The sequence below is a fragment of the Leuciscus leuciscus genome, assembly GCF_965113295.1.
Source record: "Leuciscus leuciscus genome assembly, contig: HAP1_SCAFFOLD_672, whole genome shotgun sequence".
Taxonomy (NCBI): domain Eukaryota; kingdom Metazoa; phylum Chordata; class Actinopteri; order Cypriniformes; family Leuciscidae; genus Leuciscus; species Leuciscus leuciscus.
In genome coordinates this window covers 1-17,972 of record NW_028118068.1, presented here as the reverse complement: position 1 = coordinate 17,972, position 17,972 = coordinate 1, and the positions used below count along the sequence as shown (strand labels likewise).

General features: G+C 40.0%; 3 protein-coding genes across 4 annotated transcripts; 2 read left to right on the top strand and 1 right to left on the bottom strand.

Moving 5' to 3' along the window:
- Positions 1-487: 487 nt before the first annotated feature.
- On the bottom strand, positions 488-6,870 carry LOC309491885 (uncharacterized protein). 2 transcript variants are annotated; one of them, XM_082190911.1, is made up of 6 exons: positions 6,600-6,870; positions 6,267-6,481; positions 4,894-5,000; positions 1,935-4,769; positions 1,579-1,799; positions 488-888 (listed from the first exon to the last, which is right to left on the bottom strand). In XM_082190911.1, the coding sequence occupies exons 2-6, from the start codon at positions 6,448-6,450 to the stop codon at positions 783-785; spliced, it is 3,453 nt and encodes a 1,150-aa protein (XP_082047037.1). In that variant the 5' UTR covers positions 6,451-6,481; positions 6,600-6,870; the 3' UTR covers positions 488-782. The 2 variants fall into 2 exon arrangements, with proteins under 2 accessions (XP_082047037.1, XP_082047036.1); XM_082190910.1 differs by having other exon boundaries at positions 6,565-6,869.
- Positions 6,871-7,177: 307 nt separating this feature from the next.
- Positions 7,178-11,415, top strand: LOC309491887 (ankyrin repeat and SOCS box protein 16-like). Its single transcript, XM_082190912.1, has 7 exons — positions 7,178-7,630; positions 7,868-8,247; positions 8,324-8,591; positions 9,851-10,259; positions 10,364-10,447; positions 10,547-10,660; positions 11,057-11,415. Exons 2-7 carry the CDS (start codon positions 7,911-7,913, stop codon positions 11,240-11,242), a joined length of 1,398 nt encoding a protein of 465 aa, XP_082047038.1. The 5' UTR covers positions 7,178-7,630; positions 7,868-7,910; the 3' UTR covers positions 11,243-11,415.
- A 388-nt stretch (positions 11,416-11,803) lies between these two features.
- LOC309491884 (transmembrane and ubiquitin-like domain-containing protein 2) lies at positions 11,804-17,806 on the top strand. The gene is made up of 3 exons (XM_082190909.1): positions 11,804-11,934; positions 12,802-13,320; positions 14,672-17,806. Exons 2-3 carry the CDS (start codon positions 12,818-12,820, stop codon positions 15,057-15,059), a joined length of 891 nt encoding a protein of 296 aa, XP_082047035.1. The 5' UTR covers positions 11,804-11,934; positions 12,802-12,817; the 3' UTR covers positions 15,060-17,806.
- The last annotated feature ends 166 nt before the right edge of the window (positions 17,807-17,972 follow it).

Genomic DNA, 17,972 nt, shown 5'->3' with positions numbered 1-17,972 from the left:
TTTTGTGCAGTGGAAAGAAGGAACAAGGGAAATATTGAGAAGATTTTATTCATATGTATGTACTTTTTAATGTACAGTAAAAATTCATGTTACTAGAAAAAAAAATATTCAGCCTACAGACATATGAGCCATATGTGCATTCAAAATACAATATTATTGGCCAATATCAAAGGCCATATAACCACATAGTAATTATTCAGAACACCCTATAACCTAATCATCCTAAAATCAAGGGAATGCCTTAGCATTACCCATAATGCCGTAGCATTGTGGCAGCAAAAAAAAATCTAGTTAGCCTACAGCTTACTCAAAATCAATTACACATTATTATGCACCTTCCTTATGGTTCTACAACAAAATCATACACAGATTCAACATAGCAGAGATTTAGCATTAATACCAGAGATAAAAACCCAAGTAAATGAGACAATTTGAGGAAACGGATGAGAGATTAACTAGGAGGATGAAGGATGAGTTACAATGAATCTCTAAAACAAGATCATAGTTTTATTAAAAAGCATGCTCAACAGATTCAGAATATACAGAGCATTATATTGAGCATTACTGATAAGGTACAATGATTATAACATGACAATGACACTAAAATTATTACAAAAAGTACAAAAACACAAATTATTGTTAGCAGAAATACTTAAGCAATAATTAAGCAGTCTTTCACGATCACATTTTTTAAATGTACATTTCTATGAAAGAACTAAATGAAATAAGTAATACACAATTAGTAAGTATTTGTGGTCTTCTGATTTGTGTTATTGTCAAGGTCAGGATTTGGCTTGATCTTGACTGATTGCAGCTGCTCCTTCAATCCCATGAGCCACCAGTGCCTCAGACAAGAGAGTAAGGAATGTAGAGTCTGGATATCCATTTCTGCACACAAACAAACAAAAGTTGAAATTGGAATTTGGGAAAGTGGACATTTTTCAATCTATTACATGAATAGTGATAAATATATAAACTAGATGTCTAGTTACACTTCACGCCATAAAGGCTTTTTAAACACTTTTCAAAACTTTCCTAAAGGCTTTGAAATTCCAAAATGTCATCCAACTTAGATGAATCTAATTAGAATTCTGATTCCTTTTTGCTACCTTGATTTAAATTCAGGAATTTAACTGGATTTGAAAAAGCATTCTACATTCAATTCTGAATGATGCACAACCCTTACTGACCCGGATCAACTCAACTGGCAATGTCTGAGTATTAGCACATGTTTTAACCATGCCACCATGGATATCCTGTCACAGCCATGTACTTAATTTGTGTTCATTCCTAACAGATTATTATTAATTAATCAAAAATAGCTGCTCTCTACTACAAAGGAGATGCTAGTTTGTTTGCACTGAGAGGCCTATAGTAGTTGGAAAAACATGCATGTGCCAAAGATGACTATTAGCACTAACACATTCTTGCTAAAATGGTATTAGAAAAACAGAAGTAATTAGAGAATAAGTGCTCTCTAAAATCACAGAAATCACACATTAACATGTCCATGTCACCAGCCATGGCATGATTATACTTACAAGCTTAGCGTTTGTTTAGCTTAGCATCTGGACTCACCTACTCTTCCCTCCCTCCATCCTGGTCTTGTGGGGGATCTTGCCCCAGTTCACTTTTGCATCTCCACCACAGGCCTTCTTGCTTGAACTAATAGTAAAAGTAAGCCCTTGATGAAATGCCTTTTTCAGGTAGGGTAATAAACTCTGTCCCTTTGGGTCGAGTGGCAGATAAGCCTCAAATTTACCACCTTTGAATGGTGACCCAGGATAGGGATCCTTATCCTAGAAGAGATGTGTAAAACATGGAAATTACAAGGTGATATATTTTATTATATTTAAAAAATATTTTGCATTTTTCACAATTGTAAGCTATATTTCTACGATGCTTTACTAAATAAAATGTATATAAGCTAATACCCCTTGTATGCCATCAGGTATGCAGTACGTGATCTTGGCCGTTGTGTATTTTGTATAGCCTGGAAGGCTCAAATTCATCTCTGCACATGTCATAGTTCCTTGGATGCCCTTTTGATCTTTGATGTCCTCGGGTTCTGAATGTTGCTCTTGAGCCTGATATTCCTGCCGTATATCCTTTGAGCCATAACTTTGCACTGGTTCCCCCAGCACCTTCTTCTGAGAGTACATTCCCTCTTTTCCACACACTCGGCAGTATGAATGAAGTAGTAGGCAGTCACAGCAAAGGATGACACCACAGGTGGTCCTTATCACATTTGTACCGGTCGCTCCGCACACGCATTTCTCTGAAGGGGTATGGGACAGCAGGTTGGTCTGTTTCAAAGTCATTGCGGTATCTTGTTTTTTGTGTGCTTCAAGTGGTAAAGAAGTTGGCCCATCAATTTTTGGTTCTGTTGTGTATTCTCTGGCATTAGCTAATTGGCTAAGGGAGTTTATCTTGCTTACTTCATCCATCATAGAACTAGGGTTCTCTAACCTTTCCAACGTAGCCGATTTCTGTTTGGTTGATTTAACTCTACTCTTGCTACTGCTGTTAGACTGAACCGCTTGACTTGTATCCTGTAAAGAACACAGCTTTACACTTTGATCAGATTTAAAGTGATCAGCTTTTGTTGATTGTATGCTCAAAGACGCCTTGGTTGCTCCTTGATCTACATCCTCCTGGAAGGTCTTCATCTGTAATAAGGAATGAGACTTTTGCCCAGAAAATACAACCTTAAATATATCACTGGCTTGAGAGCAAAGCAATTTTGGGCCAAGAAAGAAAATGCTGCTCTTTGTGGTATGCAAGGTGACCTTGCGAAAACGTGACTGTACATTCAAGCAGCAGGTTTCAAACAGTTTATCTTTTTCAACCACACCAAGCTCTGCCAAACGTACCTCCTGAAAGCTAAAGTCACTGGCCACCATAGCCACTAGATTCTGAAGCTGCCGATGACTTTCTCCGACCTTTGATGAATCTGTGCCCTCCAGTGTCACGCTCATCTCACTTTTGCCTGCTTGTTTCTCTGACATTTGCAAGTCAGATTTCATGCTGTCCAGTTGGTTGCAATAGACCTCCTTTATATAGATCCACATTAGAGAAGACACAGTAAGTTCTGCTGCCACTGTAGTAATCGGACAATCTTCACTAGGTCTTCCGCTACTGATGCTATTGGATCTTGCTCTTTGATGAGCATGTGCGTTAATCATTGGCTCAACTGTAATCTGGTTATTTTGCACTTGCTCTCTTAGGTACGGCCGACCAGAGAAACTATTGGCCCTCCTTAAAGAGGATTTGGAAGTGGGCACTGATGTAGAGGAGGGAGCAGCTGTCTTCACTGCGGTATTTCTGGCTGATAGGGCATTCACACTTGAAGCTTTGACTCCTGTGGTAAATGTTGAAGTGAGTCCAGCAGGAGTAGTTGGTTTGGCCTTGTATGTGCTGAAGGTGGTTCCACCAAATGTATTCGCAGATAGCGGGTCTTGGTTTTTAAACAGGACATCCTCTCCTGTAGAGTTTGGGCTTGTCATCCTGAATGTTTCAGTTCCTTCCCCTGTCAGTTCATTACCAAGTAAGCCTGCGGTGCCAAGTGAAGACTTAGTGGGTGGTGCTGATTTAGAGTTTGGGTCTAACATTTGCATGTCCAATTTAGCAGTAAGACTCCTTATGTCTCCACCCATCTCCTCTCTACCAAGTAGCCCAGAGCTCTTAAACCGAGCCGCCAGTTTGTATTCTTTTGTATTCCCAACATCCCCTTTTCGTTCATTGCTAGAGCCAATCAGTTTAGGGGGCACTGGAGTATGTACTTCACTTTTTCTCTTAACCTGTTGCTCTCTCTCTAAGGATTCAGGGGATGCTGAAGCAGAACTGGAAGAGGATGGTGGCATTTCTGTCAAGCTCCCCATCACGCTTTTCTCCACTCCAAGCAGTAGCATTTGTTTGGCCTGAGATACCTCACTTTTTTCTCCAACTATATAAATGGTGTCCTGGTCATAGCTAAACAGAACATTAGGCAGTACTAACTGCACATTTTTTAATGCTATGGTTAGTCCGTCTGGCATGTAAAGGGCACTCTTTTTAACCTGGTCTTTCCGCAAACAACCCTCTTGCTGTAGATAAAGCTGCCTCAGCTCCTTATGGGCTTGCAGCATGTTTTGTTTAACATCTGATCCGGTTGGGACCTCTGATTGCAGGTACAGGGTGGTGATTCCCTCGGATGTAACGTGGACCACTTGCACTCCATGATGACGCAGTATATACTTGTACTCTTTAATGCTCTGCAGGTATGCAAACACATCAGCTTCCATGATAATCGAAAAATCTTCCAAATCAGCTTCATCTATCCTGCACTCTGCTTTCTCCTCCATTTTGCTTTTCTTAGTCTGAGTACTCCGTTCAGTGAGAGCTTCATTGCTATCTTGCAGTCCGTAGTGCTCTTGTCCGAAACCCACCCTGGATATGGAGCTGAGGCCTCCTGCATGAAGGCCTGGTGACTGAGATGCAAAGCTGGCCCATTTCTTCACACTTGCAAGGTCTTCCCTGGTCTCTGGACCTTGACCGCTGTCTCCACTAAAATTAGGATATTTGGCTCTTGAAAGGTGATGATAAAATAGCATCTGCATATGAGGAAAAGCGCCTTGAAAATCTGAATATTTGCCTTGCAAGGTGCACGTATGCTGTAATAAGCCACGTTGCATACGTAGACCTGGAAACTCACTACGCAGTACATTCAGAGTGTCTGCACCCTGAGGAAGCTGACTGCAATCTATAGTCACAGTCATATCAAGGATCACCTAAAGGAGTATAAGAACATCAGTGTCAAAACAAAATGAATACTTGCTTACATTAGTTTGGGAAATGGAACTTTTAAAAAAAAAATTTAAGCACTGTCTAATCTTGCTTATTCTGTCAGCAAACCTTATTCAGACTCAGGGGCTCTTGGCATGGGAGACCCAGGGAGAGTTCATATTTTATGCCGTCCAGCTCTAAAATGTGAGGATGATGACGAAGTACACTCTGGATCACTAAATTAAACCAGAAAGAAAGGATCAATCTCATTTGACAGGTAAAAACTGGCTCAGCAGTTTACACACAAAATGAGATGTTTGCACACACAGATGGAAGTTCATTTTTCATAATGTTGGATTTATAAAAGCATCAATTCTCATTTTCTCACCAAAGAGACTGATACTCACTAATCAGACTCTGCTGCAAGACGAACACACAAGCACATTGAAAACTCACTGCCTTTAATCAGGCTTGACAGTACATAAAGTATACCCCCTCACAACTTGCTCACCCCCCACACATACACTTTATTAGCAAACTGACTACACAACTAAAATGTTGCCTTGGCAGACCAATCAGCTAGCAAGAGCCAGAGACTTCATTAGGAATATGCCAGTCGTCTGGCTGCCAATCAGTGCACTTTGGATTTTTTCCATGATCAGCTACTCTGGAAATAACATTTGAATGCACTGAAATTCAATGTATGTACCAGAAATATAAAGAGTGGGGTAAGATGTGTCAGAATTTTATGCTAAAAACTAAATACATTTTTTTAATTTTTTTTTTTTTTTTTTTACTTGGCAGGTAAAATAAGTAGCATATCAACGCAAACATATCCAGACAGCATGTAAATCACACAATGCTGTAAATTCCCAGAATGTATATAAAAACATGTAAATTATTTTGCTTAAGAATAGCCATAACTTAGGCATTTTTCCCAAATGGTAGTTGTGGGGTAAATTGGGCCATACAACCCTTAATGTTTTTATTATGTAGTAACCCTGCATGTTTAGGATTATACTCACATATTGCTTAAATAAATCAATTGTTTTTGTCCAATAATTCAAGGATTTTTTGGGGGGGTACAATTTCAAGCAAAATTCCCAGTGTTAAATTAACACTGCCAGTGTTTATGTAATCTGCATGGATTATATAAACACTGGCAATGTTAATTTAACACTGGGTGTTTTACAGTAAAAATAGAAAAATAGAAAAAAAAGTATAAAAATAAATAGTTTTACTACATTTAAATATTCTGAATATTGAACTTTTAAGACTTTTGACATAAATAGTACAAAAATGTAAAAGTGGAAATGATGAGATACTTCTTTCATATTTCTATGGACATGGTACAAATGCTTTCCCCCCACCTGAAGCATAATTAGTCTTTTATCTAAAGTGGCACCCCACTCTTCCCTAGCTATTTTTTCATTCATCTATTTACACAATGTACAGTGATGTTTAACAGCAGTCCTAATAACCATGTAAACAATTTCTCTGACCTCTACTCTGCTCAAATGTGACAAGGGCGCGCAGAGGTATCCGACCGATGATAGTGACTGACGTGACCTCTCCTCCTCCGTTCCTCTCGCGTAGAAAGTGAATCAGTAGTTTGTCCCGTAGACGTTCATGATCCACGTTTGTTGGCAAACCGTAAACGCACACCGCACGGTTTTCCTCTGCCATCCTTCAGGGTTGCCAGTGCCACCTATAAACACTGATTTTAAGTAAACAAAAGTGGTTAAGGGCGGTATGATTATTATGCGTCACCACACAAGCTATTTGAGAAGATAGCCCTACCGAAAAATATTTTCCAGCTAAGTCAGTCACTATACCTTCCTCATTATAATAAGCAAACGGGGGGAAAAGTCGTTGTCCAGTCCAGCGTTTTTGTACGTCGGAGCTCGAGCACACAGGAAGTGTAACTAACAACAGAGCTGGTGACAAATGTCGCGATTACACTGTCGTTTTTACAAATGAGTAAAGATAATGTTGCTTTATCACCTTTGTGTCTCAATATCAACATTTCGTCGCTTTATTCATCTTTTGCATGAAGGGTTTGCTCTTTTTCTATTTTCGTGCGAGGCGTCGTTTACATGAAAAATAAAAGTGAAAGTAAAAAGGCAGAAGACCAGGAATTGTATTTATGACTTGAGCCGCATGGAAACCGTGATGTCACGAGCAAAAGTTGTTTAGCCTACCTCATTTTATGTATTTGTTATTTATTATATATTGTTTGTAATTTATTTATTTAATATATTTGTTAAGTTGTCCCATGTATGTCTTATCCTGCTATTTAAAGCCTCAGAAAATCAACTTCAATTATTAAAAAAGGTTTAGCTATGGGTAGATAAAAATTGAAAGGCTAGATAAAATGGGTATTCTTTTTTATATAATAATAAAATTAAATTAGGTTATTTTAAGAGCAATTACATTTTATACAGTTACATTAGTAGGGTATTATTATGATAAATGCATAACATATTTTGCAGTGATTAAGTATTGAATTTTCAAGAACCACAATTACACCTCAAATTGATCTGGCCCAGCAGGCTAAGTAAGTGTTTTACGTAGGACACCTGAAGTGATATCATTTGAAGCGCCACCTACAGGCGATACCGTGCTAGTGCAGGAACACATTTGCTCACATTCTAGTCTATTAATAGCTAGAGCTCCACCGTGTGTCAGGTCAACAATATCTTGTGACAGACAGCTTCGTTCTTGAAAGGACATGCGGTCGTTTCATTAAGAGAAATTGCAAATATTACAAGCATAGTCTATATTCCACATCAAACTGATGTTTTACGCAAGTTTATCATAGGTTATTGAAGTGCAGACTACAGGAGGAACTTGAAGTGCGTTCAAGGTAGGAAGACCTTACCGTTCACACTGTTCTCAGCCTGTTGTAGACTGTCTGAGCTAGTTATTAATTTAATATCTAAGTCTGTTCCATATATACATAAACAAAAGCACTTTTACAACTTACTGGGTAGGCTACTGAACTATTGATCCATGCTGCTTTATAAACACTCCTATGTGCAGTTACTAGGAGGCCTAAACACTAACAGCACAAGGCTACTGTGCCAATACTCTTTTGTTCCAGGTACTACTCTGGGACACTTCTAAGCACAAACACTCTTGTTGGGATGTCCCGGGACACCTTTCCCTTCAGTTCTGCTTCTCTGCGCTCCTTAAGGCTGGATCAGGAGCTTCAGGACTGGGAGGATGCCAGGCGGGCACTGGCACACAGGAGGGCAATGACAAGACGTCCTCTGCCTGCCGCCCCCAGACTCCGACATGGAAACGAGAGGATCCAGACGGTCCGTGCTCCACCACCCCAAATACAGTGCCGAGACCCAGCCATCCACAATACCTTCATGTGTGGAGATATGAAGGGAGTGTATGCCGTCCTCAAAGAGCCAGGCATGGTGAATGCACTGATGGAGACCGTACATGAGGAGATGGCGTGGGCCCCGGAGATGGGTAGGACCCTTTAACACACACAAGCACATACGTTCAGGGGTATTTGGGTAAATTCACTCGTCTCATTCTGTTGCAGGAATGTGGACTCTCATCTCAAAAATAAAGCAGACGTCTGCACTGCGTCTGGCTGCCAGCAGGGGCCACTCTGGCTGTGTCGAGGAGCTGCTGTTCAGGGGAGCAGAGGTGGATGCAGACCCTGGCGGTCGCACAGCTTTACATGATGCCTGTTCAGGGGGCCATCACATCTGTGTGCGCCTGCTCTTAGACCACGGGGCTGACCCTGACCTGCTCGCTGTCGACGGCAATGCCCCACTGCATCTCTGCAATGCAGCGGAAACATATCAGTGAGTAGGCCTGAATATGGTCAGATGAAGATATAACAAGATGTGAAAAGTAATCAATAAAAACATAAAAACAACATTTATTAATGAACATTATGGTGACACGATTTTGACTTTGCTTCTGAGACTTTATGAGGTACTCTACCATTTAAAGGTTTGGGGTAAGTAAAAAAAAAAATCAGCAAGGATGCATTAGATCGATAAAAACTTGAGTTTTGTAGCATTTATAATGTTACAAAAGACTTCTATTTCATACATCATGTATCTATTTCTATTGATAAAGGTTTCCACAAAACACACAACCGTTCAAAAGTTTGTTTTAAATATTTTTTTCACTAAGGATGCATTATTAAACTGATCAAAAAAGTGACAGTAAAGACAATTATAATGGAACAAAAGATGTTTATTAGTGCTGTCAAATCGTAGCCTGGAAATCCAGACCTAAATCTGAAAGATTAATGGTCTGGCGTCGACTAATGAAAATCGGCAAGCTCGAAGGGCGGCACCAAGCATGCATTTGAAAATCTCACTGCACGCAATTGGATAACACTACGACCAATCACAACAAGTTATCGCTTAGCTACCAGCGGAGCTAACTGGTAGATTAGACTCTTACCGTATCCGGTCGGCAAAACAGCAAAAACGCCCTTCTTGCAAAGGAACGATTCGAGCGCAGTCTTCTGTTCCTGTTTTAGAGAAAAAGTCTAAATCTTTCATTGTAGCGGCCAAAGCCGTTTCAAACAAATGGTGTTCATCCATAGCCATCTTGCAATGTTTACTAATGACTTCGATGTCGCAGCGCTGTCGTCATCTCGCCTCTGGCCCGCCTATATCAGATAACCCGGTGCAGCTCAGATAGAGGGGCATATTTAATGAGCATCATTACTCAACACCAGAGTAACTCGCTGAGCAAATTATAATATATAATATATTTACAAATTTTATGTTAGATCCAATTAATTGTGATTAATCGTTTTGACAGCACTAATCTTTATCTTAAACAAATGTTGTTATTTTGAACTGTTTTTGTTTTTCATCAAAGAATCCTGAAAAACAAAATGTATCACGGTTTCCACCAAAAATATAATTAGCACCAGAACTGTTTTCAACATTGATAATAATAGGAAATGTTTCTTGAGCACCAAATCAGCATATCAGAATCATTTTGGAAAAACCGTCCTGGAATGAAATTGAAATTTTTCTTATTTCACCTTTTGCGCACAGTAATAAAGACATCAGTCACACTCTTATCTGCCCTGCAGGTGTGCTGAGCACTTGGTGTCCAGTGGTGCGTTGGTGAACGTGGCCCAGCGTGACTCATGTCTCACCCCCCTTCACGTGGCCTGCAGGAGAGGTCTAGAGGACCACGTGGAGCTCTTCCTGTCCTATGGAGGGGACGTGACGGCTCAGACCCAAGAGGGTGAGACACCCTTGAATGCAGCCTGTGCTGGGGCGGAGAGGCCCGCAGATGCAGGACGGTATCTGCGTATTGTCCAGAAGCTGCTAGCAGCCGGGGCCGACGCGCAGACTGCTGGGAGGAAAAAGCACACGGCCCTGCATAATGCCTGTGGAAACTGTTGTCCCCGCATTGTTAAACTGCTGCTGGAACATGGGGCTCGCGCGGACATAGCTAACTGTGCCGGATACACACCCATGGACTGCCTGCTGCAGGTGGGATGATGATGGGATAGAGATGTAAAGGAAGGGAAGGTCTGATCTGGAAGAATTAAGTGTGAATCTGACGGTTGATTTCTTCTCTCTCTCTGTTTTGCCAGGTTGTAGAGGATTACCCAGACCAGCAGCCAGAGGCTGTGGCCCAGTCTCTTCTTAACTATGGAGCGCAGCCGTGCTCCCCTAGAGTAAGTGCAGATTGTTGTGTGTCCTATACCTTTAACCTGCCCACTACCTACCCTTTGGTACGAATCCTTATTTGATTTATCTGCGTGTGTGAATCTCAGATGCTGAAACTCTGCCTCCTCTCTCCTGCCACTTTGGAGGTAATGCTGAATTGCTATGCGGTCGTCCCAGCATGTGAGGAGTGGTTAGAGGACACACCAGAGGAACGACTGAAGGTCTCTCTCAATACAGAGAAAATAAATCACATTCCGAAATCATTCTAATATGATGATTTAATCCTCAAAGATTTTTTTATATTATTGAACACTATTATGATTACTAATATGATTCTTTGATTAATAGAAAGTTCAAAAGAACAGCATTTGTTTTAATTAGGAAATGGTAAATGTCTTTTTTGGTCATTTTAATGTGTCCTTGTAGAATAAAAGTGTTAGTTTCTTTCTTTCTTTCTTTCTTTCTTTCTTTCTTTCTTTCTTTCTTTCTTTCTTTCTTTCTTAAATACTGATCCTAAACTTTTTAAGGTGTGTGTGTCTGTGAGTGAGAGAGAGAGAGAGAGAGACTGACATTCAGAAACTAATATCCTAATGAAACAACATGTATTGTACTGTCAGGAGCATCAGTCTTTCTTCGATGCGGTCAGACGGATGAGCGGTCAGCCTCGCTCTCTTCAGCACCTCTGCCGCTGTGCGCTGCGTCACCACCTGGGACCACTGTGTCACTTCGCAATAGTCCAGCTCGACATCCCCAGCACTTTAAAAGATTATCTACTGCTGCGTAATGATGGACAGCTCAGCTGAGCTCCACTCTTAGAGAAACAAAAAACAGGGAAACAGTGGGCTGAATGTTTCTTTCTTTCTTTTTTTTACAAACTATATTTGTCATCTGTAATAAATAAATACATTGTTATAAATTGATGTCTGTCTGATGGTTTCATATCCCTAGACACCTCTTGACAATAGAAGCTAATTCAAGGATGGATTATGGACCAGTGGAGTCTCTGGCTGTCAGAGCAGAGGCCTCAAGACCTGAAAGACAGAAATGAGGCAGTGGCAGTGCAAATGTAATATTGATAGTGATTAAAATAAAGTGATTATTTGATTGATCGATGGATAGTGCTTGAATATGTGCCAGATATATCTCTCCCAGAATTTGCATGCAACCCTGAAACCTTGTGATTTTCCCCATTACACAAGTGGGTTTGTACATTTTTCGTTTTGTTTTGTTTATTTATTTACTTATTTATTTAAGGTAGAAGTGAGATATTGAGCATTACGTTGTTTGCACCAAAGAGCAGACTTTGGTTTCACAAAATCACTGAATGTTTTGCCAACCACGTGACCTCCCTACTCTGACTGAGGCTGAGCGTCAGCTGTGCGCGTGCGCGTGAGATTGTACGTGTGTTTATGTATTTCTATGCGAAGTGTTGCGTCTTTCAACTGGCGTAGGGATTAAAACAGCGTCGATCCAGAATGATCTGAAGTAGGAGAAGGTAAATGTGCTGTAATATATGTTTAGAGGACAAGTGTTCTGTTAAAACTCGCGAATCAAGGTCGTCCTATATCACCGCTACATGATTAGCTGAAAACAAAGATCTTTTTTTTATTTATTAAATATATTTTCTGCTCGTTTTTCGTCTCATTTGTGTTTAATATAGACTGTAAGGCTGTTTTATTCCATGTGGGCGACATTAAATGTGTAACGTTAACAGTGAATGTTTGTTAAAGGTTCATGGCTTTAGCGAAACCGCTAGCGAACATCTAAACGAAGGTACAAACTGTCTGATAACAGTGTGTTTCAAACTAATGAGCTAATATATAACATAACATAAAAGAGGGAAATTATAGTTTTAATGCAGTACCACATTTGTGTTTACTTTCAAATAAAAGTATATGACACTCAGTACTTTGTGTCACCGGGCTTATTGTCTAATGCAGTTAAGAAGTGTGTCGCTTAATGTTAGGTAACGTAACAGAGTTAAGGATCTTTACGATCCACGCAACACACTAACGTTACTGTAGATGTTTCTATCAGATTCAAGTAGTTCACCAAGACTTAGAAGTCTTCTTTAAACTCAACATGACATTTTATTTGAGACTTTGCTTTCTTAATACACTTTCCTGGTATTATTGTAAAAGACTTTCAGAGAAAAAAAAAAAATGTTTGCCTCTGATAGGCTACATCCTTCCTGTTTGGATGACATCACTGAGCGCTGTTATCTGATTGGATAATGTATTGTAACAGTATTATGTATTGTTGAATATCCTATTTTACGTAGAAATATGTCACATTACAGAAGTAAAATGGCTTGTGAATGCGTTTTATATTGACTTGATCTTTCTCTTACCTTCGTGCTCAGGTAGAGAGGGGCTGGGATGGCGGTGTGTGCTCTAACTGTGCTTGACGGGCTTGGGGAGGAGGCTACGGCTTTGGGTGGTGTGGTCGTCCTGTTCCTGGCCGTGGTTCTTGCCTGGCTGTCTACCCACGTGGCTGACCGTGGAGATCACATTCTGGGGACCATTCTTACCGTTGGTGCCCACGCCTCCCTGATTGGCCTCGGGGGTCACGACAGTTATGCAAGCTCCCCTCCCAGCTCAGAGCCCAGCGAGCAGCCGGACGAGGAGCCCACAGAGGAGGAGAAACAAGAAGAGGGCGAGGGCCGGCCGGATGGGGGAGATGATGTGCCTGGAGAAGAGCTGCTGGATATTCAGGGTGGGAGGAAGAAAGTGAGCTATGTTCAAGGTGATGAAAATGAAGAGGGGATGGAAGAGGAGTCCGAGGCCGAGGCCACCAGCATCACGGTGAGACTGAAGTTTCTAAATGACACTGAGGAGCTGGCAGTGCTCAGACCGCAGGACACTGTTGGAGTGCTGAAGAGGTGAGTCAAACACACACAGGAAGTAGTGTGAAAATATCCTAGTTATGATCTTGCGTATGAATGGGAGAAATCGCTATGCTCAGTCTCTCAGCTGTAGGAAAGGAAGTCCCACGTTTTGGTACATCATCTGATCTTTATGTCAGCTGTACCAACATGAAACCTACTTTGTTTAAAGTCTGATTTGAACTTAAGGTTAATATTTGGTGAATTCCATTATAATGTAATAAAACTTAATGAGCTTAATGAAAAATAAGTACTCTGAAGGGTGTAGGTCAGTACTGTCTCTTATGCATGAAGCTTTGAGTCTTTGCAGAACTTGGACTGTGCAAAAAATATTAAAACCGTTTTTCATCCTTTTACGATATTCAATATATACCTTGATTTTTATGTATTTCCACTGAAATGAAAGAAAAGGGGTATTTTTAGAAGCCATCATTTCAACCAAACAGCCACGATCCATTTTAATGAATTTTTTTTTAAATGATGATGCAAATGAATAGCTGAAACAGAATTTGGAATTGATTAGTTGAATGGATTTTGGGGGAGAAATCAAGCTTACCAACTCAAGGCCATTTTTGGTGAAGGTTTTTCTTTAAATGTAAGTTGATTAATATCTACAAACCAACATTTGGTCCCAAACTATCTAGCTATTACTGAGTAATTACATTTTTTTAAATATATATATGTTTATTATCCACACCAAGGCTACATGTATTTGCCTAAAGATACAGTAAGAAAAGATAATATTGTAAAATATTATTAAAATGTAAATAAATAATGTCTGTGTAAATGTATTTCATTCCTGTGATGGCAAAGCTGAATTTTCAGCATCATTACTCCAGTCTTCAGTGTCACATGATCCTTCAGAAATCATTCTAATATGATGATTTGCTGCACAAGAAACATTTCCTCTTTAATATCAATGCTGAACTTTTTGTGGAAACCATGATGTATATATTTCAGAATTCTTTGATGAATAGAAAGGTCATGATTTTTTTGTAACATTATTAATGTCTTGATCTTACGGACTCAAAACTTTTGAACAGTAGTGTTATTTTAAATCTTTACATTTTGTTTGTTTAACATTTATTGTTATAAAAATTCTTTATGCATTGTTTCGCACAATGTTTTGCTGTCCACATGACCATCTTACTCAGCTGTATTAAAGTTTTTGCTAGTAAACTTTAAATCAGAAACACATCAAATTGTCTGTTTTAGTACTATTACACTTGCAAGTCACAAGACCGTATGAGATTGCAAACTTAATAAAATGTTGCTCAATTGCACAAACAAAGCATCTTGTTTCTCACTCAATGATTCTCAATGATTTCTCTCCCTCTCTTTTTCTCAGTAAGTATTTCTCTGGCCGTGAACATCAGATTAAGCTCATCTACCAGGGCCAGCTGTTGCAGGACCCCCAGCGCTCTCTCCTGTCCCTCAACATCACCCATAACAGCGTGCTGCACTGTCACATCTCTCAAGCCCAGGCGCTGCGTGAGGCGGCCGCAGAGGAGAACCCTCGAGCCGGGAGAGGCTCCATGCTCAGCGGAGGGCTGCGGTCGGCCGGCCTGGCTCTCAGCACAGGAAGCCTGGTGATCCCCGTGTTCGTGGTGCTGCTTGCCGTGGTCTGGTACTTCCGAATCAACTACCGCCAGCTGTTCACTGCCCCGGCCACCATCTCTTTGGTTGGGGTCACGGTCTTCTTTAGCTTCCTCATCTTCGGCATGCACAGTCGATGAGAGGACGAATTATGCCAATATTAGGAAAAGACGAAACGACAGGACGTGAAAATAAGCAGTCAGTGGTAGCCGAGAAAGTTCTCAGGGAGCCCTCGAGGGTTCTGGTGCCATTTAGACGACTGAAGTCGTGTGTGGGGTGAGAGTGTGTGCTTGTGCTTTCAGCTTTGTGAGCAGCAACACTGCTGTATAATTTAGCTTCTTGGAGAGAAAAAAAAATAGCTTTATAATTATTTAATCTCAGCCTAAAGTGTAGCTTCTCTGTGTAAAGAGAAGTTAGGGTCCCATGTCTGACCGGGCTTTTATTTTAGAGGAATTGCAGTCAGCTGATGGTTTTTATCACTTAACGTGTCTCATCTTCACCGGTATTAGCACCACTATCATCTGTTGTAGAAAAAAAAGTCATATGATCAGTCTTATTGCACAAATAACAACAGATGTGATGTATCAGTTAGCAGATGTTGTGAGACATTAATTTCCTTTTTGATTTACTCATCTGATTTTTGATGTTTGTGATTGAAGGATGTTTTTCTTTTCTTTTGCCAGGTATACTGAAATCTGTATTTATTTCAAACTTGTTTTTACATGACAGTCTGGTTCAGCATGTCTGCTGCTAGTTACAACTCATAGTAATCAATTAGGAGTTTCATACTTGAAGATTTTACATGCAAGCAACACAGAAGCATCTGGACCGTTTTAGTCTAAATAGTCTATAAAAAAACTCACTGCATTAATAGGCAATTCATATGTGACTGATAACAAAGCAAATAATTTCTTGTCCTGTGTGAACTCTGTATATAAGCAATGTATTTACTGTAGATAAATCACGAGAGTTATGGAGGAACCTTAAAACTCTCTGACAATATGATGGTTCTCGTATGAATGGGTCACACTTTTTCTCAGTATTGTCAGAAATTGGGGAAACCCCAAAATGGTTTAGGGGGAAAACTGGTCTATGTATTCTCACCCTTGCTTTAACAGACAACCAGCACCTCTTTAATTAAAATGCATTTTGTTTTTGCTTTGATGCAGTAATTCAGAATAAAATAGCTTATCTTTGAAAAAAAAAAATGTGTTGTGTTAAAGTTGTCTTATCCACACACACAATTAACACCATCCATAATTCCATGATGAGGCTTTAAGGGAAAAATCCCCATTTGTGTCCAAACCTGCTGTATGCAATGCTTTCTTCAGCAAAACACAGAACAATTTTCGAGCCCATTGATTTCCAGTCTATGGAAAAATAATACATTTCTCAAAATATCTATATAGAATATGTTCCATAGAATAATAATTGTTACATTGAAGCCAATATATATATATATATATATAGAGGTATGATTAGGAGGCCATGATGATAGACAGAGGCCAATGGGCAAATTTGGCCAAGATGCCAGGTATAAACCCCTACTCTTTTTAAGGACATGCTGGGATTTTTCATGACCAGAGTCAGGACCCTGGTTTAACATCTCATCTGAAGGACGGTGCTCGTTAAGAATATGGTGTCCCCGTCACTACACTGGGGCGTTAGGACACACACAGACCAGAGAATAAGCACCCCCTGCTGGCCTCACTAACACCTCTTCCTACAGCTACCTAGTTTTCCCAGGAGGTCTCCCATCCAGGTACTGACCAGGCTCAACCCTGCTTAGCTTCCGTGGGCAACCGGTCTTGGGCTACAGGGTGATAGCTGCTGGTTAAAGTCATACAAGGTTTGGTTACATGATTGTCAGTAAGTGATTACAGAATCTCTTTAAGAATGATTGTGAGAACAAAGGAAAGGAAATTGTGAAACCTGAGACATTTATTTAGACTATTACAGAGATACTACAGTCCATTGAGAGAAAGAGAGCATAACAGAAGAAACATCCACCCATAGCAATGGCATATCCTGTGTAAGTTGTACCATGCTTTGTTTTTCCCTCCATCATGCAGACATTTCCATTCCCACTCATAGAAAGCTCTCAGGTTATTTAAACTTAAAGCAACAAAATTCACAAACAGCTCAGTGACAAAAATAAAACTTTACCAAAAAAACGACAAGGCGTCTATATGAGCTGGATTTGATCAATTTTAAGTGCATCTTCAATTACTATTTGCATTTCTGACAAAAAAATATATATTTTACCCAAACATATTTCAAACAAAACAAGCTGACATCTAACATATCATAGTAAGTGCTCGAAGATCACAAACCTTTCGGCCATTTACACGTTGTAATCCAAGAAAATGCATATGTTCGATCAAAAAGCCATGATTATAAAAACATTCACAGGGCAGACTAAATAAATAGAGTAGTATCAAACGAGAAAAAATAGCAATGACAACAAACAAGAATATTAACTTCAAAAGAAACACAAAAGGCAAAAGATTGTGTATCCACAGATTTGGCAGAAAGCTATCGTAGCAGTATACAAATCCATTATTTAGCAAGACATTGTCAAGAGAGTATGAGTATTAGCAGAAAGCCGCTGAGATCAATAGGTTGCAGTAACATTAGCAAGACAATATGATGAAAAGACACCCTTTAAAACCAGTAGAGGACATTGCACAGATTAACTGTATTACATGAGCCACCAGGGACAAAATATTTGCAACAACCCATTCACTCATGCACACCATGGCACATTTTCATGTGTCACTGTAAACCCAAATCTCATGTATACATACAGACAAGAGTGTGCAATACCACAATGACAGTGAACTGCATAGCAAAATGAAAAAAATAAATAAATTCTCACTCCAACTCACATCCACATACAAAAATCACATTTAGTCACAAAAACACTCACTTTTCACTGTGCAACACTGTGCCGGAACAAATATTCTCATATGCCCCAGAAACAAATGCCTGAAATGCCGCCCAGACCTTTCCTCTCTTACACACACGTTCAACAGTCTTGTCTCGTTCATGTA